General features: G+C 43.3%; 2 protein-coding genes across 3 annotated transcripts in view; one reads left to right on the forward strand and one right to left on the reverse strand.

The window, feature by feature from the left end:
- LOC146492663 (ATP-dependent chromatin remodeler CHD4-like) overlaps positions 1 to 10,995 on the forward strand; it is a 31,263-nt gene extending 20,268 nt beyond the window's left edge. Inside the window, exons 20-41 of one of the 2 annotated variants that reach the window (XM_085148203.1) lie at positions 49 to 190; positions 301 to 432; positions 516 to 633; positions 898 to 1,022; positions 1,096 to 1,188; positions 1,264 to 1,402; positions 1,486 to 1,655; positions 1,738 to 1,915; positions 3,285 to 3,374; positions 3,724 to 3,815; positions 3,991 to 4,124; positions 4,246 to 4,390; positions 6,435 to 6,588; positions 6,689 to 6,780; positions 6,856 to 7,102; positions 7,238 to 7,303; positions 7,386 to 7,565; positions 7,642 to 7,750; positions 7,852 to 7,984; positions 8,100 to 8,295; positions 10,269 to 10,438; positions 10,623 to 10,995. In XM_085148203.1, the coding sequence (XP_085004329.1) occupies positions 49 to 190; positions 301 to 432; positions 516 to 633; positions 898 to 1,022; positions 1,096 to 1,188; positions 1,264 to 1,402; positions 1,486 to 1,655; positions 1,738 to 1,915; positions 3,285 to 3,374; positions 3,724 to 3,815; positions 3,991 to 4,124; positions 4,246 to 4,390; positions 6,435 to 6,588; positions 6,689 to 6,780; positions 6,856 to 7,102; positions 7,238 to 7,303; positions 7,386 to 7,565; positions 7,642 to 7,750; positions 7,852 to 7,984; positions 8,100 to 8,295; positions 10,269 to 10,438; positions 10,623 to 10,637 (2,920 nt within the window). In that variant the 3' untranslated portion in view covers positions 10,638 to 10,995. The remainder of the gene's footprint in view (positions 1 to 48; positions 191 to 300; positions 433 to 515; positions 634 to 897; positions 1,023 to 1,095; positions 1,189 to 1,263; positions 1,403 to 1,485; positions 1,656 to 1,737; positions 1,916 to 3,284; positions 3,375 to 3,723; positions 3,816 to 3,990; positions 4,125 to 4,245; positions 4,391 to 6,434; positions 6,589 to 6,688; positions 6,781 to 6,855; positions 7,103 to 7,237; positions 7,304 to 7,385; positions 7,566 to 7,641; positions 7,751 to 7,851; positions 7,985 to 8,099; positions 8,296 to 10,268; positions 10,439 to 10,622) is intronic. The other variant, XM_085148204.1, reaches the window with a different exon arrangement.
- Positions 10,996 to 12,682: 1,687 nt separating this feature from the next.
- vamp1a (vesicle associated membrane protein 1a) lies at positions 12,683 to 20,641 on the reverse strand. Its single transcript, XM_085148209.1, has 5 exons — positions 20,460 to 20,641; positions 18,081 to 18,210; positions 17,844 to 18,002; positions 14,530 to 14,581; positions 12,683 to 14,051 (listed from the first exon to the last, which is right to left on the reverse strand). Coding segments are annotated over exons 1-5 (360 nt in total). The 5' UTR covers positions 20,462 to 20,641; the 3' UTR covers positions 12,683 to 14,034.
- Positions 20,642 to 20,976: the final 335 nt, after the last annotated feature.

Below are 20,976 nucleotides of genomic sequence, written 5' to 3' on the forward strand. Positions count from 1 at the left end.
GTCGGAGGAGGGTGGACGTGAGGCTGAATGTTTGTGGTCTGTTTGCAGGAAATATTACAAATTCATCCTGACGAAAAACTTTGAGGCTTTGAACACCAAAGGAGGAGGAAACCAGGTTTCACTGCTCAACGTCGTCATGGACCTCAAGAAATGCTGCAACCACCCCTACCTCTTCCCCGGGGCCGCTATGGTACGACCCAAACACCAGGGAGAGACCATTTATTTAGGAAGGAGGCTGTGGACGGCTCCTACTCCTTTTATGCAATTTATGAAACCTTAACATTTGATTGGTCCCAACAGGAAGCTCCAAAGATGCCCAACGGGATGTATGATGGAAATGCTCTCATCAAGTCTTCAGGGAAACTGATGTTACTGCAAAAGATGATGAGGAAGCTGAAGGAGGGAGGACACAGAGTGCTAGTTTTCTCTCAGGTACAACAACAAATCTGATACTAAAGCAAAATCAACTTGAAAGTCTTTTTATCTTAAACTAAGCTTTCTATTTTTTTCTGTAGATGACTAAAATGTTGGACTTGCTAGAAGACTTCCTGGAGAACGAAGGCTACAAGTACGAGAGGATCGACGGAGGAATCACAGGAGGGATGAGACAGGAGGCCATCGACAGATTCAATGGTGAGTTGATCCTTATCTCACCTGCTCTCTTCTCTTCCTTCACCTTTCATATCTTTTCCACTCCTGTGTATCAACGCTGGATTCATCACACCTGGAAAAAACTGCTTTCCTATTGGAAAAACTGGAATAACGAATGAAAGCTTTGCAGTTTTTTTTGGAACGCTGTTTATGGGGTGAAATTGGGTCCTTTTATAGGGGGCAGAATGTAAACATCACTAAATCTGACTCTTTAATCAACTTTATTCTCTTTCCTACTTCCTTCAGCTCCTGGTGCTCAGCAGTTTGCCTTCCTGCTGTCGACGAGAGCCGGAGGGTTGGGAATCAATCTGGCTACTGCCGACACCGTCATCATCTACGACTCGGACTGGAATCCGCACAATGACATCCAGGTACAGTCGGACATTAGTCATCACTCTCAGATTCACCCAAACCGCTTATTCACACGTGTATTTTTGCTTTCAGGCCTTCAGCAGAGCTCATCGTATCGGTCAAAACAAGAAGGTGATGATCTACCGATTCGTCACCAAGGCCTCAGTGGAGGAGAGGATTACTCAGGTAGATAAAAGCCGAGTCCCACAGAGTTGAAATCGTGGCTGGTCCCTCTCTCCTTACCTGCTCCGCTCTCTCCAGGTTGCCAAGAAGAAGATGATGCTGACTCACCTGGTGGTCCGGCCTGGCCTCGGATCCAAGACGGGCTCCATGTCCAAGCAGGAGCTGGATGACATCCTCAAGTTTGGAACAGAAGAGCTGTTCAAGGATGAGGGAGAAGGTGAGGGTGGAGGGAAGCTTGGGAGAAGACGACAGAGAGAGAGGGGGGGGGAATTATGTGAACTGAAGTCTGTGCGTCTGCAGGTGAGAACAAAGAGGAGGACAGCAGCATCATTCACTACGATGACAAAGCCATAGAGCGACTGCTGGACAGGAACCAGGACGCCACTGACGACACGGAGCTGCAGAGCATGAATGAATACCTGAGCTCCTTCAAAGTGGCTCAGTATGTGGTGAAGGACGAGGAGGAGGAGGTGAGCGCCTGAGCCCATCAGCAGTGACCTTCATACACCCAGCTCCCCTTTTGTCCTTTTAACCACCTTCTTGCTTGCTCAGGAGGAGGAGGTGCAGCGGGAGATCATTAAGCAGGAGGAGAGCGTGGATCCAGACTACTGGGAGAAGCTGCTGCGTCACCATTACGAGCAGCAGCAGGAGGATCTGGCCCGAAACCTGGGCAAAGGCAAACGTATCCGCAAGCAGGTCAACTACAACGACGGCTCTCAAGAAGACAGAGGTGAGAGGGCGTCTTCTACTCCTCTTACTTTGTAGAGTGTTTTATATGTATAAGATGAAATGGTCTAAGAACAGATTTAGTGTTTTGTGCTCAAAACGTTTGAGGGAAACGCTCGGGTGTATTAGAGTTCAGAGTTTTCAGTGAGGAGTTTCTCCTCTGCTGAGGGGAAGCTTGAGTCTCTAATGATGTCGTTGGTCACTTTACATAAGGATGAAGGGTTTTCGCTTCTCTTCATGGCTCAGTGAAAAAAAACACCTGATGAAATGGATTTTGAACATTTAATGAAAAATAAAAACGGGAACATCCATCCTCCTGTGCTGCCTCCTCACATGCCCCTCCCCCTTTTCTCTTCCTCCTCACTGTTCACCTTCTTTTACCACTTCCCCTTTCTTCCTCTCAATTTCCCCTTTTTCTTCTTCTTCTAACACGCCTCCCCATTACCTTTTTCTATGATGAGTCCCCCCCCCCTTTGACTTCACCTTTTTTTTAACCCAAGGTCAAAGGTGAACTTTTCTGAAAAACTTGTAGGATTTTCAAATTTATAACATCTACTAGGAGACTGATCACTGCCTCTCCCCAGTGTTTTGCTCTACTGCTTCTTTCTCCTTCCCACCTCCCTCATTTCTCCTGCTCCTCCCCCTTTGAACGGGGCGTCTGGTGAAGGGGAGCAGTGCTCAAAGAATCCCCGATTACCTGTGAGGAGGTGAAGAAGCAAGTTAGATGCATTAATGTCATACAACAAATCCCAAATCCTGTAGTGAAAACATGTTTCAATGTTTCATTGAGGTTTGTATTCGTACTGAACTACAGTTACGATAAGAAAGTTTCAAGGTCCAGGTTAATTGTTTAAACACTGAATGCCAAATGAATGTTACCCTCCTATATCATGTAACTATCGTAGCTCAAGAGTTGGGAGTTCGTCTTGTAATTGGAAGGTTGCCGGTTCGAGCCCCGGCTCCGACAGTCTCGGTCGTTGTGTCCTTGGGCAAGACACTTCACCCGTTGCCTACTGGTGGTGGTCAGAGGGCCCGGTGGCGCCAGTGTCCGGCAGCCTCGCCTCTGTCAGTGCGCCCCAGGGCGGCTGTGGCTACAATGTAGCTGCCATCACCAGTGTGTGAATGGGTGGATGACTGGTTGTGTAAAGCGCTTTGGGGTCCTTAGGGACTAGTAAAAGCGCTATACAAATACAGGCCATTTACCATTTTTACCATTTATAACTACATTACCCATAATACACAGCAGTAACTGCTACAATCTCAGCCTGATTTATAAGAAAAACTGTAGATTACATGAGACAAGCTGTGGTGTGCGTACGTGCAGATAGAGCAATTATGAAATTTAAATCTTCCTTTTTACTTTTGTCTCAAAGCTGATTGGCAGGATGACCAGTCAGATGGCCAATCAGATTACTCGGTGGCATCTGAGGAGGGCGATGAGGACTTTGATGAGAGATCAGAAGGTAAGAACTTGGTTAACTTGTTTCCTAAGTCCAGGATGAAATGTTTGCTCTGTACATTTAAGGCAGTCTAATTAGTGCTGGTTACTTTACAAGGATCTCCAGCTTCACTTACTCACAAAATTGTTCTGTTTTAAAAAATATTTTTTGGAAAAGTGACTCATGTTAAACCTGCAGAGCAGAATAACTAAAGGTTTAAACGACAGACAAGAGAAACTGAATGTATTATAAGCTTTTAACTCGATAAGCTCTGAATGTGATTCTGTAGACGGAAAAGGGAAACGTTAATGTTGAGTGTTGCAGCAGCAGCCTCCCTGCAGAGTGTTTCTTATCATCTGTTTCCTCTCTGCAGCCAACTCTCGCAGGCCGAGCAGGAAGGGCCTGAGGAACGACAAAGACAAACCGCTGCCTCCCCTGCTGGCCAGGGTGGGGGGCAACATCGAGGTGAGCGTCTCAGAGACTCAAAGCTTCAAAGATCTCAGATTAAAAGTGTATCAGTGGTGACCTTGTTCTTTGAATAGTCTTTAAGGTATAATTGTTACGGACATAAATCCTTATGTCCGTAACAGTCTGTTTGTTCTCTGTAAACTCTGATGTTTACCCCTCTGACGTTTCCCAGGTTTTGGGCTTCAACTCTCGGCAGAGGAAGGCCTTCCTGAACGCAGTGATGCGTTATGGGATGCCCCCACAAGACGCCTTCACCACCCAGTGGCTGGTCCGAGACCTGCGAGGGAAATCTGAGAAAGAATTCAAGTGAGGATCTCAGCTTAAAGACAAACACGTGGCTTCCACTGAAGACAGTGAAGCGCTCATCATGGTGGTCTTCTGCCACATTTTTAAGCTTTTTATTGCTTCCTCTTTTAAACCCCCTCAGGGCCTACGTGTCTTTGTTTATGCGTCACCTCTGCGAGCCCGGGGCCGACGGGGCCGAGACCTTTGCGGACGGCGTCCCCAGAGAAGGGCTGTCTCGGCAGCACGTCCTCACCCGCATTGGAGTCATGTCACTTATTCGCAAAAAGGTAACGAAGGCACTCGTTCTTTCATGTTGTAGTAAGAGGCTAACAGCTGTAGATCGCCTCAGGGTTGGTTCATACGCTTGTGTTGAAGAACTTGGTTTGTTTGTTTTGTTGGAAATGAAGCTAGAAATGAAGCAGCAGCAGGAATTTGATTGTCTGCTGTCTTCATAGTTCGACTTTCAGGCTCTTTCTATGTGTAAAAACTGTTACCAGTCACTTCAAAGTACAGTTAACCTCCGACACTTTGACCAAAAACAAAACTTTTTTTCCATCTTCAAGTAATGAGAGGTATTTGAGGATGAGTGTGTGTTTTTCTTTTTATTCTCTCTGTGTAAACTCAGTCAAGCTTTCCTGTTTTTTTCTTACTAAACTGGGATGTCTGGGTTTGTTGGAGTATAGCAGTATAACATTTTATTCAACAGCGTTTTGCAATTTCTGCTTTTACATCCAAGTTGACTTTACCTTAGAGCTGGGCGATATAAGATTTTTTCATATCACGATATATTTTTTTCATTCCAGGCGATAACGATATATATCACGATATAAGCCAAATAACTATATTTGTAAGATTTAAATGTGCCGTTGCTCACAAGTAAAATGTGAAATAATCAGCAGCTTGTTTTGATTTAAATATTTATTTCCTATAATAAGTTCAACAGGGTAGATGTACTTAACGTGAGACTTTTTCAGATAAATAAAAGCAAATATTGCAAACTACACAAAAGGCAGCCGCTAAAGCGTTTAAGTTTCAAAACAGAACAAACAAAACAGACTAAACTGTCAATTCCACTTAGAAACAAAATATTAATTCTAAAAATAAATCTTAGTTTGTTTTACAGAAGAACAGACAGAATTGACTAACTTTTGTCAATATCAAATAAACTGAGAACTAAAAGGAAATTCTCGATCTCTCCTTGTTGTATAGCTGAGCTTTTCAAACAGTTTAACAGTTACTTTAGTCTGACAAGAGCCGGATGACGAATTAGCGCTTCCAGTCAGAGACTGAGCATGCACCGCTTTATTGTATTTCCAGACTTGCTTTCAGCACAATTTACAGTGCGCTACTCTGTTTTTATCAGACTTGAAACAGCAGAAATACCTTCACACTACAGAACTTCTGTGGCTCTTCCGTTCGACAATCTCTCCGGCATTGGAACCGTCATCTGTTTTCTCTTCGGTAACCTTCGGTCACGCTCTCGGTTGATTTTTCTCTAGTCGGCGCACTCATTTCTCCGGGCGGCACGGCGGCTGGCTGCTTCCCAAACAAATACACATGTGCGGCTTGGCACTTGTGCTGTATGTAACAAGTCACGTGACGTGATGCTGCGGCTGTGATTGGTTCGGCTCTGCGCTACTTAATTTGGATTGGCTTTTTTTTTTTTTTTTTTTTTTTTTTTTAAGAGGACAAGAGCGGCGAGGTCTATCGCAATAGTTAACTTTTTCTCGATAGAAAAATTAATTTCGCAATACATATCGTTATCGTTCTATCGCCCAGCTCTACTTTACCTGCAGGGACCCTGGACGCACAAATAACGGAAAAAGGAAAACAAATTACGCTTAAAAGAAACTTTGTCTGAATATTTCTCAGTTAAAAGCATTTTTTTCTTAATTATTTTCTTTAAAAATCATTAACAACTTTTTAGAGTTAAATAAAACTCTGTGCCTGTAACATCTTCACTGTTTTGAACTCCAGAGCTTGTAGGAGATCTGTTGTACTTGTTAGGCTTTAGTGAACGAGTGGAGTTGAAGCTTAAATGAGTTAAATCTGTCTCAGGGGGGAAACTCTGGTTTTGTTTTATAAATGCAGCATTTCTAATGTGTTTGAAGTAAATGCTACTTCGTTTAGAAGTGAAAAGTCAAAACTGAACAACTTCATCACACCCAGCGGTAAAATGCTGCCCCCTGGTGGTGAAAGCTTTGGTTAAAATATACAGAAGTTATTTACAAAAACAAGGATGAAAAGGATGAGATTTTTATTTTATTTTGTTTCTATTTCGTTTGAGCGACACGTAGAGACGTCTCGCTGACGCGCTCGCCTGTTTTTCAGGTTCAGGAGTTCGAGCACGTAAACGGTCAGTGGTCGATGCCCTGGATGGCCGAGCTGGAGGAGAACAAGAGGGCCGCGGCTCAGCCCGATTCTCCTGCAAAAACGCCGTCCACCGGCACCCCCGCCGACACGCAGCCCAACACGCCTGTGCCAGGTAACACTCACACTGGAGGTGAACCAACAAACACACAAGTCGTACAGGATACTCGATGTGTTTGTGATGAACAATATCACGAGATACTTTGTGTTTGTAGTCGACGACTCCGCGAAGGACTGTGAGAAGGATGTGAAGAAGGAGGGCGAGGCAGAGAAGAACGGTAAAGAGGCCGGAAAAACCAGCAACGAGGTAAAGACGGAGGGCCGTGAATGAAATCGGCTTTATGGAGTCGGAACGATTTTTAATCTTCCACGTCTCCGGCAGGTGATCGCCATCCCAGACGACGACGAGAAGAGTCCGTCAGCCGAGCAGGAGAAGAAGAACGGGGAGCCAATGGAGACGGACAAACCGAGCAATGGCGAGACGGAGGGCGTGAAAGAGAAAGAAGGCGAGAAGATGGAGGAAGGAGAGGGTGAGAAGAAGAGTCCAGAGGGAGTGGAGGAAACGAAGCCCCCCTCAGAGGCAAAGACAGAGGGGTCAGAGGTCAAACCTGAGGATGCAGAGGTCAAAGGTAAAACGAGTCTCTCAGGATTCTTCCTGTTTTAATATATTTTTCAATAAAACTTTAGAGAGTAAGTGATGGAGATACAGTGACAGATGTTATTTGGTGACTAAGTTCTTCCTTTCTTAAAAATCTTGATTTCAGCAGAAGAAAAGAAGGAAGAGAAGACGGAAAAGATGGACACCACGCCGCCCGCAGATGAAAAGAAAGGTGGCGATGACGTTTCCTGCAGGGTTTCTCGGCGCTCTCCGACGCTCTGTCGTTAATCGTTTCCTTTTTCATCCTCCCGCAGACGTGAAGGAGGAGAAGGAGACTCCGAAACCAGCGGAATCGGCGGCCAAACTGCAGAACGGAGACGGCAGCAAGGAGGGAACGGCGTCGACCGCCGCTGCCACGGCGAGCGGGGCCAGCGAGGAGAAGAAGAAAGCCAAGACTCGGTTCATGTTCAACATCGCAGACGGCGGATTCACAGGTACGCGCCGCCTCGGACTCGAGCACAACTCGTTCGAATGTTTTCAATCCAACGCTGACTCGCGCGTTTCTCTCAGAGCTCCACTCGCTGTGGCAGAACGAGGAGCGCGCTGCCACGGTAACCAAGAAAACCAACGAGATCTGGCATCGCCGCCACGACTACTGGCTGCTGGCCGGCATCATACAGTATCCTTGCACACCTGTCTGTCTGTTTGGTTTCCCTGGAGACTAAAACAAAGCACTTAATGTGAGATCAGTCTGTTTCCTTTGACCTCCACCTCCTTCAGACACGGTTACGCCCGCTGGCAGGACATCCAGAACGACGTCAAGTTCGCCATCCTCAACGAGCCTTTTAAAGGAGAGATGAACAGAGGAAACTTCCTGGAAATCAAGAACAAGTTCCTCGCCAGAAGATTCAAGGTTGATATTTTTCCTTTTCTTCCGCTCATCTGAAATTCGATGTTACAGAGAAAACGGATCTTTGAACTGAGCAGAACATTTAAAATAAAATGATCTTTGTTCGCCTCCGCTGCAGCTGTTGGAACAGGCGCTGGTGATCGAGGAGCAGCTGCGACGCGCCGCCTACCTCAACATGTCGGAGGACCCCTCCCACCCCTCCATGGCCCTCAACACCCGCTTCAGCGAGGTGGAGTGTCTGGCCGAGTCTCACCAGCACCTCAGCAAGGAGTCCATGTCCGGGAACAAACCGGCCAACGCCGTCCTGCACAAAGGTAACGTCGGCGAGCAGGCGTAGCCGTTTGTTTTTAGAGTCGCGCTGCTAAAAATGTCAACTTTGTCTGATTTTTAAGATGAAAGCACCTCGAGAACATTAACCACTTAAGCCCCACACCAAGTACCGGGGGCAAGAAGGAGGCGGGCACGCTCTGTTTTGAGTAACTACTTTTAAATCCTGGTAGCTCTGCAACCACGTGAGCTAGCGCAATAATTTTTTTTGCATATGAAACCGGAGGAGTTGTACTTACATCTTATGCCATCAGCTTGTCCTCGGTCACAGTTTCCTTCCACATATAGCTTTGCAAAAACTGCATAAAAAGCGTTTGCAGCAACAAAAACATAATATTCCAGAAACACGCTTTGCCGATCCGATCAGCTGTTTGTAACACTTCCTACATTGGAATAGACGTCAGCGCGAACTATCGCATGTCCGCCATGACCTGCCCGAAACCGGAAGTGACGTCATTTTCGCGGAAATGTAGTTTTTTTTTTTTACCATCAGGGCCTCATGAGCCTATACTGGTGTTTTTAAAAGTCATGTTTGACTTTATGACTTTCTGTGTGGTTTCTGGGATGCTTAGGACTCATATTGCACTGCTGGAAATAGTTTATTTTGATGCATATGCTGCTTTTTTGCAAATTTGCATTATAATATTTATTTTCGTTTTTCCTGCAGTATATAAAAATTGGTGTATTTCAAAAATAAAACTATGAAGACACTCAAAATAAATTTCCTGTGGTGGGAAACTATTTTGTGCAACTTTTTTGTATTTACAGTTTTGAGGGATAAGCCTCTTAAATTTCTCTAACTAGAAATATATGTTAAAAAACAAAAACAATTTTCAATTTTTTTGTAGTTTATTGCACTTTTTTGCAATTTATGTAATTACTATGAACTTAATGCAGACATATTATTAAAATCTAGGCTGTAATGGTTGTATTGATGTATAGCAACTTGAAATGCTCCCAAAAATGGCTCCACAGCATGTAAAAATATAATAGAAGCTCTGGCGGACTTGGTTCTATGGTAGGTCTTAAAGGGTTAATCGGTTATAACGCAGGTTGAGAAATATAAGTCCAGACATGTGTGGTATCCACAGAAACCTCAGAATCTCAGCTAAAATGTCATATAAACCATTTCAACCACCAAACACACCAAAAACAAGCCGGCATTGGTTGAAGTGAGGTGAACGTGGATTTGTTACTGTGATCCTATTGGCTCAAACGATTAAAAAAAGATGTCAATCACACAAATTGACCCAAAGAAACCAAAGTTACAGCCCCTCGGAGTTTAAAGGGCCAGAGGCCAATTAAATGCTCCATGCGCACTGCAGAAAAGGGCCATTACCATGTAAATGTGTGGTTAATTCTTCAAAAATATATTAAAAAAAAAAAAAAAAACATTTTAGGCCTGTTAATAAAATGTATTAATTTCTGCTCTTTAATACCTAAAAAAATCGACTGGCATGGTGTCCAATTGTGCGCCAAAATTGGACATTTTTGTACAACATCTGGATATTCATGTATTGACAGCGCTGTAATTTTTCACTGTTTCACTTTAGAAACATAAATCTTTGCACAGATGATGTTTATATGTTGGTTACTGGATTTCTGGAACCAAATGTGATCTGAGGCATATTTTTAAAAGGGTTATATGCTAAAAATTAAAAAAAATAATTAGGCGAGGATAAAATCTACTTACTTTTTCTGTGTTCCAGTCTCAGTAACTTTGACACAGTAATATCTGATTCAATATTTACACCTCTGATGAAATTTCCCAAGTGTTAGCTTTATTTTGATACCAAGACTGTAAGGACAGAGTTTGTAATTGCAGAGAAATAATCGATTACGTTTGGGCATTGCATTTTTGAGCAGGAAGCTCAGAAACCCCCTTGGGGCTTAAGAGGTTAAAATAAGTTGTGAAGAACCTGAAAAATAACTCTGATGTATGTGTCTGTCCCTCCCTCAGTACTGAAGCAGTTGGAGGAGCTGCTGAGTGACATGAAGGCGGACGTCACCCGCCTGCCTGCAACCATCGCCCGGATACCGCCGGTTGCAGTCCGACTCCAGATGTCTGAGAGGAACATCCTGAGCCGCTTGGCAAGCCGAGCACCTGAACCACAGCCGCAGACACAGCAGGTGACTAACACACACACACACACACACACACACACACACACACACACACACACACTCCTCGTGCCTATGGTACGACAACTTTTATTCGTGCCCCTGGTACACTGCGCAGAAACACTTTGCCACACACACATACATAAAGAGATGACATCTCTCTGACCCCGCCTCTCCGTTCCTCCCTCGGCAGATGTCGCAGCAGTGAGACTGAACGTCGGCTCTTTACCTCGAAAACCACCCCCTGCCTCACCTCGACATTCCTGATTGGTGCACAGGAGAAAGACAGACTGCGCGCCTCAAGCTTGAAGCCACGCCCACTTCACATTTTTTGGTTTTGTTTTGTTTGTTTTAATTACCCCCCCCACCCCTGAAAAAAATGACTTTACAGATTTTTCCCCCCCGGAGGATCAAATCCCCCTCCCCACCGAGAACGAGGCTGTGGACAGAAAAGCTGTTTTATTTTTTTCCTCCATTTTTTTTTCAACTTCTGTATTAATATTATTGATATAATGTTATTATGATGGTTTTTTTGGGACCTAAAGAAAATAAAAAAATTAAATAAAGTTTTGTTGGAGCTTCAGTGATCCTCAGAAAAACTCCGCCAACTTTTTATATCCGGTATAATTGTTTTTCTCTGTGTTGTAGCGACAATGATGTTAAAGTAGGACGTGTGAGTCCTTCACATGTGGCAGCTTTAAATTTAAAAAATTAATTGGCCGAGTGAAAGAAAATGGAAGGATGAAAGGTGTTTACTGTTGAAGCTTGTTTTTGTTCACTTTCTCGGGGTTAAAGTTCCTCCGGCTTGTTGGGATTTGCATTTTTAACTTCACCTCACAGACGTCTCCACCAGCCAGCAAGCTTAGCTCCAGGTACTTGACGGCAAGCCACTGGCCGCATTGTTGGCTGCACCTGTTCAACTGCTCATTAACACAAATATCAAATTAAATGGCTGCCATGTTATTGGTTGGTGCAGTCGGTCATGTACGCGTGGGGAAGAGAGGTGACTGTGGCGTGAGATGGGCTGTTCCGACTATTTTTAGTCCAAAATGGAGAAAACATCCAGAGTGCAGCAGAGTACTTGTTGATGTCAGAGGAGCTGAGCTGTTCAAGCTGACAGGAAAGCAACAGTGACCTCAAATGACCACCAGATACAACCGAGTGCAGCCTGGAAACAAATGCATGCATCATCTCTCCCATCAGGAAACAAGTCACAGCAGTCCTCAGGTACGTCTGTCCACAGGTCGTCAAACTGGTTTCTCATGACTGAGTTCACTGTACTCTAGAGGTGGGAATCACCATACATCCCACGATACGATATTATCACAATACTTAACGCACGATACGATATTATTGCAATTTTTAAAAAATATATATTTTGCGATATTCAGATTCTGTACATAAAGGTAAACTTTATCAATATTCATTTTCTCTAATATCAAAGTCTCACACTCAGTCTTTCTCTCATTTCAGTTTGATTGTTGACAAACTGAACGGTTTGTATTACAGTCTAGTCCAACTTAACTGAATCAACCATCTGGTACAATTATAGCTATTCTGAACTATGCAGTTTATGAAAACTATGCAGCCCCTTCAGCAACTGAAGAATTTGAAAGTAAATTAAAACAAAATATAATTTTACATTAAATAAAAAAGTTTTAAACTTAATTAAAATAAAACATGTCTTAAATTAAAATAAGTAAACTGTCACATTTGGACAGTGAAGGAATGTCAGGATGTCAGGAAATCGATACTTTGTTACAAAAACCTTTTTTGTAACAAAGTATCGATTTCTGCTGTCCCTGTATCGATACATTATTAGCAAACAAAATATCACGATGCTACACAGTATCCATTTTTCCCCCACCCCTACTGTACTCGAGGCCTCCACCGTGTGACGCCATCGTATTCATATGGACCAAAATCTCAGGAGTGTATCTTTGTACCACGAAGAGCCGAAGCAGCACTGAAGGAGGGTTGAATCCAGTACTAGTGAGGTGTGACCAAGAAAGTAGATTTATCAGGTATTTAAAACTCTTTAAATGTCCTCAATGACCCACACGGTGTTTGTATTTTTAGTTTGGTTTAATTTTTCTCCCTCAGTGTATAAGACCTCATCTGAAAGGCAAAATCTGCTCTATTAAAATGTGCCTGCTCAGCTGGTCAGGTGGTTTAAGCCCTTTAAAACCTATAGTTTGCATTTAGGCTGAAGGATATTAAAGATGCCAAACAAACGAGAGCACAAACGCTGTGTGTGTGTAGCAAACATGACTTTATTTGAAAGTGCAGGCTGTTCTCTCTGAGCGTGTCAAAGAAGTACAGAAGAAACACTGACGATGATGATGATGAGCGACTCCCACCTTCCACCGTTCGGTCTAAGATGGACTAAAATATTTCAAAGGTTAAATAATCACTTCAGCCTCAAAGCTCCTTCACACACACACAAGAAACATGTTGAACATTCAAACCACAGATAACAACACGATGAAACAAATGCAGGACAAGCGAGCGGGTGGGTTCATCACGCAGGAAGTCAGATTTCTGCTCAGTAATGGTCTGAAGAGAGGGAGGAGCCAAGCAGGAATCTGTAAACCCAGGTTTAACACAGAGAAAGAGCAGCTGTGCTTAAATGTTTCAAGCTCGAGCAGGAAACCTGATTTCAGTGTCGCTCATGAGGATTCGTAGCGTGAGCGTTAGAATTGGTCGATTTAGGCAACAAGCTGTTCTGAGAGGTGAGCAGGTTCATCATAGTCGGGCTTCCTCTGCTGCTGGATCATCGAAACCTCAAAGCCTGACGGAGACGATGGGTTTCAAGCCTGATAACAAAGTTCGATGCAGATGAACATCTCTAATTTCCCTTCCTGCTGATCCGGCGATCCAGTGTCACTCCTGCCTTTATTAAGATTCCCACGACTGACGATGAGAATCCTAAAGGCTGCATTACGTGAACTGAATTATCGTACGTTGGATAGATGATCATCTTCATGCAGATGATTTCATATTTAAAGCACCAAGCCTTACTTTGCGGTAGAGATTTTTAGTATAACACGGAAACCTCATTTTATTTCAAGATTAGTCTGCAATGCTGTGAATTATGGGACGGCACTGCTCCAGTGTATCCTCTGCTAAAGGAGGTAATAAAGGAAGCACCGATGCTCCTTTCCTTTGTATTTAAGGAACTCAAACAGCTCTTTTGGATGCTGCTCACATCCCTCTGGGTCACTCGAAACCCTCTGAAGAGAAGCCAGCTGACTGTTCGACTGCAGCTCTTACTGGTGTCCAGTAAACCTCACGCTGCATCTCGCATGCACTGAGCTGCAGAAAAACCAGGCGCAGCAGGTTTTTTCTTTTTGTTTCAGTGTTTAAAGGACAAACCTGGGTCAACAGATTTTACACCTGCAGTAAACCCAACCCGGTAACAAAGTCAGGAAACCGGCCTCATGCGGAGGCACGATAAGGAGGCAGTGGAGCACGTAACGCGAGCATGCGTGGAGGCTTTGGAGGAAGGCATCGCTGGGGTGGAGGAGCACTGAGGAGAGGCTGGATTTGGCGTTCGGTGGTGCAGACTCGTCCTGCGACTTGTGCGTCCATCCCTGAAGAGCAGCTCAGTAGAAGAAATACACTGAGGACGGCAAACACAGATATTTGTCTCTGAGTGATATTTAAAAGTAAAAAGAAGCTTTTATAACCCTTAGAGAGCAACAGACTGTAAAATCCTCCCAGGTCGTCTCCTGGTGCACCTCTGGATCATCTTCTGCTTGTCTGCTTTTTTTAGGCTGCTCTGATTGCTTCTGCATCAAACTGCTCTGATTTTACACGAGGATCTGCAGCTCTGAGTGCAGACAGCAGTCAGCGATGGGTGCAGCTACCGGCTCTGAAAGTAAAGTAAAATTTGCTAGCCTTTGAAAAACCACCTGAAATCTGCCACATGCTAAATCTTTAATCAACACAAGTCCTAATCGGCAGAATGTGTCTGCAAACTTTTAATGTTTCTGCAGAAGCTTCCAGGAAGCTGAACCTCCAAACTGAAAATGCTCCACAGGTGCACATAAGGAGGCCAAGAAACCACATGCAAAAATAAGAGGCTTTATTTTACTCACAGACAATGACGCCAACAAATATAACACCTACAATGGCCATGATGATCATCATCTGGAAGAAAGACAAAACAAACAGAGTCATCAGAAACAAAAGATGAACTTAAGAAGATGAAACAGACACTCAGACAATAAATCACTCCATCGTCTGCTGCTTATCAGCCTCCAACCCCCTCCTCCAGCTCCTCAGAGGGGATACTGAGCAAAGAGACATCATCTCTCCAGCTTGTCTTCAGTCTACTCAGGGTCTTCTAACCCAGACATGTGTCCACCAAACCTGGCTTGTTTGTTGAGAAGCGCTGGCTCCTGTTTGAGCGCTTTACTGTGGTCCTAGCCAGAAATAATCTTTCACTTTAATTTTAAGTAGAAACAGTGCACAAGTAGAAGTAACAATTAATTATAGCCTCAGTTTATTTACCTGCAAATATACATTTTAAGGTCCTTAATATACATTACTGTGTTTAAAATAGGTATAAACCTTCATATTACGTTTCAGCTTTCAACAAAATGTGAAGAAACCACAGCAATGACTTCACGTGAACATCTGTGGACTGAAGAGAAATCAGCTCAACTTCAATTCAATTCAATTCAATTCAATTTTATTTATATAGCGCCAAATCACAACAAATGTCGCCTCAACTGGTCAAACACCGCCCCCTGGTGGTGAAGGTCATTATTAAAATTTGCAGAAGGTAATTGCAAAACCTACCTTTAAAAGAGAGCGATTACTCTTTTACTTATTCTCTGTCATGTGTTCAGTCTCAGCGGGACAAACAATCCCAGTAAGCCTGAAGTGTTGTTTCAGCTGTTTTTTCCCCCTCTTGGCTCTGTATGATGTCACTGAGCTCTGATGGTCTTCATGTGATAATCTGAGACACACAGTTGTTGCTGTTTAAACCTTTAGTTTAAAGGGAGCAGTCAATCAGGAGAACGATGGTGTAAGCTGAGGGTGGCCTTAAACCCTCTTTTTTGTAATTATCCCCCCAAATTTGTTGAATTAGTTCAGTGAGAACTGGATTTTACAGCTGGGCGATGATCTGTCTGTAGCTGTGAGGTGGTCCCATGTTTCTTTCTTTCTTCTCAAAGTGAAGTTTCTCTATTTCTGTATAACAAGATGGACTAATTACATTTCCCTTGAGCTAAACCTTGAGCTAGTGCTTGTTTCTCTTTGAAATGTGGTTGTTTGTTTTTTTTCATTTTAAAAGGTACTTTTTTTAAAGTTAACTTTGGACTAAGAGGTTCACCACCAGGGGGCAGCATTTATAGATTTTATTTGTGCACTGCTGTTCTTTTAACTTTGGACTTTTCTTTGCTGCCCATTTCCTTTCCCAGGCTGTCGTTTGAAATAGAGTGCATTTTTAATTATTTCCATCATTAAATAAAGACACTGTCCTCGTACTCATACTTCAACTTCAGCTGATATCTCGTTGACTTTTTTATTTTTTAAAGCTTCAGTAAGTTTTTTGGGAGGTTTTGAACTTCTTTTAAATACAAGAAATTACAATAACTGCCATTAAAGGAAGCTTTTGAAGTTTGCAAGAATAAAAATAAAAAGAGTTTAAATAAGCCGAGTGGGCGTGGCCGACTAGAAATATAAAGCAGACGACGCCCTGCAGATTTTAATATATGTCATGTTGCACAGTGTGCGTGTGTGTTGGTCTAAAGTCTCCATAAATAAAATCCACATGATGACATTAGAGAGAAACAGGCAGGAAATCACCTCTGATGGGGGGAGGGCGAGAGAGATTAACAAGAACAAGAGGTTTAGAGAGAGAGAGAGAGAGATTGGTGGTGACTGTGTGTGTTTGAAATGTGTGTGTGTGTTCAGAGCTGTTCAGTGTTTACATATAAATAAAGAAAATCTCATAACTGTCACTGAAAAAGCTAAAAGAAAATGTTTTTGTGTGTTTTCAGAGCATTTTGTTTGGGTCTATTTTCAGCGGCGTATGAATCCACATCTGTTCTCTGCCCACTGTGAGAGCAGGAGTGTGTCTATGGTAACAGTGTGGGTCATTAAAGCAGAATAAAATGCATCACATATGATTGTTCGGATGTATCCATGTACAAACGTGTGTGTGTGTGTGTGTGTGTGTGTGTGTGTGTGTGTGTGTGTGTGTGTGTGTGTGTGTGTGTGTGTGTGTGTGTGTGTGTGTGTGTGTGTGTGTGTGTGCTGGATAGGAGGAGTTACGTCACACATCACAGCTGGCTCTTTAATCCCTGACTGTCACTCTAATCCAGATTGAGATTTTCCTCTTCCTCTCTCTGACTTTGCTGTCAGTCAAACAGTCTCTCCTCCTCTCCTCTAATGTAATCCTCCTCCTCCTCAGGCCATCCAGCGATTGGACTGAACTGCACAGAGGGGAGGCGGGGCTTGATGGACTGATGCTGAGATAAAAAAAGACCTGGCAGCTGAGGCTGGATGGATGAAGAGGAGACGCTGTGAAGTAGTGATGGATACGTTAAATGCACTTAATCGCTACATTAAACTGAAACTGTTCGTGCAGCTTCGTTTCTACCTGTTATGATCACAGATTAACATGAAAACAACACATCTGTTACCACAAATATCTAATCGGCAGCAGCTGAATGCACTGAAGCATGTAGACGTGGAAAATGATCCACAGGGATTTTCCTGCACAAGTTTAGAAAGAATGACACGAAACAGAGAATATCCAGCGAGCAGGAATGGTTGCTGATGATGTCATAAATCAGGGAAGCATCGCCAGATTTGAGCTGATAGCAAACCAGCGGTAACTTAATAACAGCTCATTCCAACTAAAGAATGCAGAAGAGCATCTCTCCACCACAGCCTGACCCTGCCAATCCTTTTATGGCCACAGCACATCCGTATTCTGCTTCCAGAAAGATAGCTCGCCTCGAGCCGCGAACTAAAATGATCTCAAGCTGATTTCTTGAACATGACAGTGAGCTCAGTGTATTTGAACAGCCTCCGTCACCGGATCTCAATCCAACGGAGCACCTTGGGGACCAGGAGATTTGCATCATGGATGTGCAGCTGACAAATCTGCAGCGCTTGCGTGGAAATGTGGAGCTAAATCTCTGAGGTAAGTTTCCTGCACTTTGCTGAATAAATGCCACAAAGTATTAAAGCAGTTCTGAAAGCAAAGCTTGTGATCATTATTTCAGTAATGCTATGTTTACAGTTTGATGTGTGAAGATCTATAAAAAACCCAAAAAACACTTTAATGGTGGTTTCTACTCAGAAATCCGAGGCCGCACTGTCTGCTGCAGGAAACCAACCTGAGAGGAGGATGATGGGAAGGAAACGTGGAAAACTCTCCTTGTGTCACACCCACCTTGCAATTCTTCCACCAGTACTTGTTCTTGAGTTTGGCAGCGCTGCTCTCGAACTGCGAGGCTCCGGCCTGCAGGGCGTCGGCGCGGTCGTCCAGCTCCGACAGCTTCTGATCTCTCTCCAGAACTTTGTCCACATTCACGCGCATGATGTCGACCACCTGAGGGATGAAGACACCCATCAGCATCTCTGCCGCTGATACCTTTTCCATTTGCTCGTAGTGAGCTGCGGTCCTCACCTCGTCCACCTGTGCCTGTGTCTGCTGGAGTCGTCTGTTGCTCGTCAGGTTCGGGGCCTGAGCTGGAGGACCCCCCTCACCTTCCGGGGCCCCGGGAGCTCCTGGAGTCCCTGCTGCATCTGGAGTCGACCTGCAGGGAAAATGTGAGTTTTGTAACAAGAATTCAGTCAAAAGTGACTCATTTATCCCAGCAGTAGAATACAGTTAGAGGTAGACATCTAGGCTTTGAGTGCATAACTTCAGGCTTATGTGCAATATATATAAAGATGGCGTGGTGACTAAACATCCCTGTGGAGTCCAGAGGTGGATGTATGGGTTGTGGGGGCACTGAGAGTTTTAGCTGCAAAAGTTTACTTAAAGCTCAAAAAGCATTTAGGAACTAAGAACTCAACGATAGGAAGGAAACTGTCATGCAAAGTGATTTCACCACCAACATACTTGTTGATTCCTTCTTTTTCTTTCAGTTTAACAAAAAGTAGCAGCTGGAAATACATAGGAGGAAACACGGTGCTGAATGGACCAATCAGGGCTGTTCTGTGGTGTAGAACAATGATACGAGTTAAAACAGCAAAGCAATTATCCAGCACAAGATGAACTTTTAATTCTTGTGCTGCTCCAAATCTCAAATGTTAAATCAGCAATCAGACGCATGGCTGCACACGAGCATGAAAGACATTCAGTTTTCTACACTGATGAAATATTTCTTTGGTGCCGCCCCCTCTAAACGCCCCTGTGTGAAGGAGCTGCACATATAGTAATGATAATAATAATGAGATGAACTTAAAATGGCCAAATATTTGTTTTTAACGGAGGAGGCGTTTGATTTTCACCTCACTTTGCTCAGTATTGGTCAGGTGACAAACCACGCTACCTTCACTTATATAACATACCACAGACATGAAAACTTTACTGTTTTGCACACAGCTTGAATCCTGTAAAACATTTAATTCTTCAAATATATTTGTACAAAGGGAACATAACTGTGTTTCAGTCAGTGTAGAAGGAACCTAACACCGCTCTAATCTGTGGTGACATGCTAATGAGTTGCAAATTTATGAAAAAATTATTTACAAAATGCTTAAATTTTGTCAACACAAACTAATAAGGGAAAAACAACATGAGAAAGGCTAAAATTGTGGTAGATGTGGAGGATGTGGCAACTTCAAAAAGTACAAAGAAGAAGAAATCCAGCAAAAATAACAATAACGTGTATTAATTAAAAAAAAACCCTCAAAGTAAAAAAATTCATAAGAAAAAAGAAAAACAAGAGATTTAAAGGGTGTGCAGCACTTTTGATTTTCTCCTTTTTACGTTTGATCCTTGCTCATCGGCCGAGGCAGCAGTGAAGCTGCAAGGTTTTCATGGAGAGCAGCCTCGATGAGCACAGCTGATGAATGAATCGGGATCGTGATCGCAGGTTTGGGAGGAGCACAGCAGTCTTCAGTTTGGCTCAGACAATAAATACAATATAATTAATAAATAAATATAATAAACCTTTGTGTGCTACTAATATTATATTTTAAACTCTGAAGTAAGATCTCAGATGATTGCCACAGAGTGAAGCCTGTAATTTGTTAGACCTTAAACGCAGGAACGCCGCCTGAATTCTAAACACAAACTAATCCGGTAATAGAAACATGACTCATCGAACTTTGGCCTCCGTCCACAGAATCAGAGCCTCAGAGATGAAACAGCCTCAGCAGCTCAGAAGAAGTAAAGGACAAATTAAAAGAATAAAAAATAAACAGTTTTCACACACACACACACACACACACACACACACACACACACACACACACAGTGTTACTGCCAGCAGCTTGTTTTCCACCCGCAAAATGGAGAAAGATTAGTGCAGCAGAGCAGCAGCGGGAGTCTGACTGACTGATGGAGATCAACATGCACTAAGTAATCACTCCCCTCCCCCCGCGGGACAAAACACACCAAAAACATTCCCACAGTGGGTTCTCTTCTCTCTAAAAACTCCCAGGTGTTTGTAGCTTTGTGTGATATGTTTAAGTCTTTGTTTTTCTGTGTGTGTGTGACAGGAAATTAAAGCGTCACAGCTCAGCCGATCACACTGTTTGATGATAGTTTTGTAGGTGAGTCACCCGGTGAGTCACGGTCGTACTTCTGCAGTCTCAGCACCGACATTTCCAGACAACTTTCGCTTTTGATCCATAAATTTAGAGATAAAATTTAATTTGAAAAATTAAATTAATGAGAAAAAAGGGAGTTTGAATTGTGCTGTAGCTGTACCCACCACGGGATTTAATGAGAAATCTCTTTAGCCTGTTAACTACACTTTTTTTTTTTTAAAAGCAGACATGGATTGAAAGATTTTCGAGGTTTTAAAAAGCCTGAAATAAATAAAGTACTCACATCTGAGCTGGAGGCTGATGGAGATAATCTGAGAGAGGGTGAGGCTGGAGCTAAACCGAGGAGGAGGACTTCTGCTCTCTGTCTGATGTCTTCATTCACTTTTTCTCTTAAAACACGTAGAAAAACTACAACTGAAGCAGCTGCGCACAGACCGAAAAAACCTTTCGCGTCAGACACAAGTCCCGCCCCTATGCGCGCACACGCACGCACGCCCGCTTCCTCTGTGTCTCAGTTAATCCCAACACAAACCTGACATCATTACGTTTGAGCGTTTGAAACATGCATTTCTGGATTTTTATTATTGTTATTATTTTATTTTTACTTTTTCAGGAGTAAATTTAAACATCACATCATCAGCCTGCGTCCATCAGCTCCACCTGCGGTCCATCAGCTCCACCTCAGCCACTCCAACAAATCCTAATTCATGTTTTTTCAGTGAAAACTCGGGACTGAACTTGACTCTGATTAACAGACTTTGTGGAAATAAACACTCAGGATATAAAACACCTGATGTTTC

The sequence above is a fragment of the Neolamprologus multifasciatus genome, chromosome 22, assembly GCF_963576455.1.
Source record: "Neolamprologus multifasciatus chromosome 22, fNeoMul1.2, whole genome shotgun sequence".
NCBI classification, from domain to species: domain Eukaryota; kingdom Metazoa; phylum Chordata; class Actinopteri; order Cichliformes; family Cichlidae; genus Neolamprologus; species Neolamprologus multifasciatus.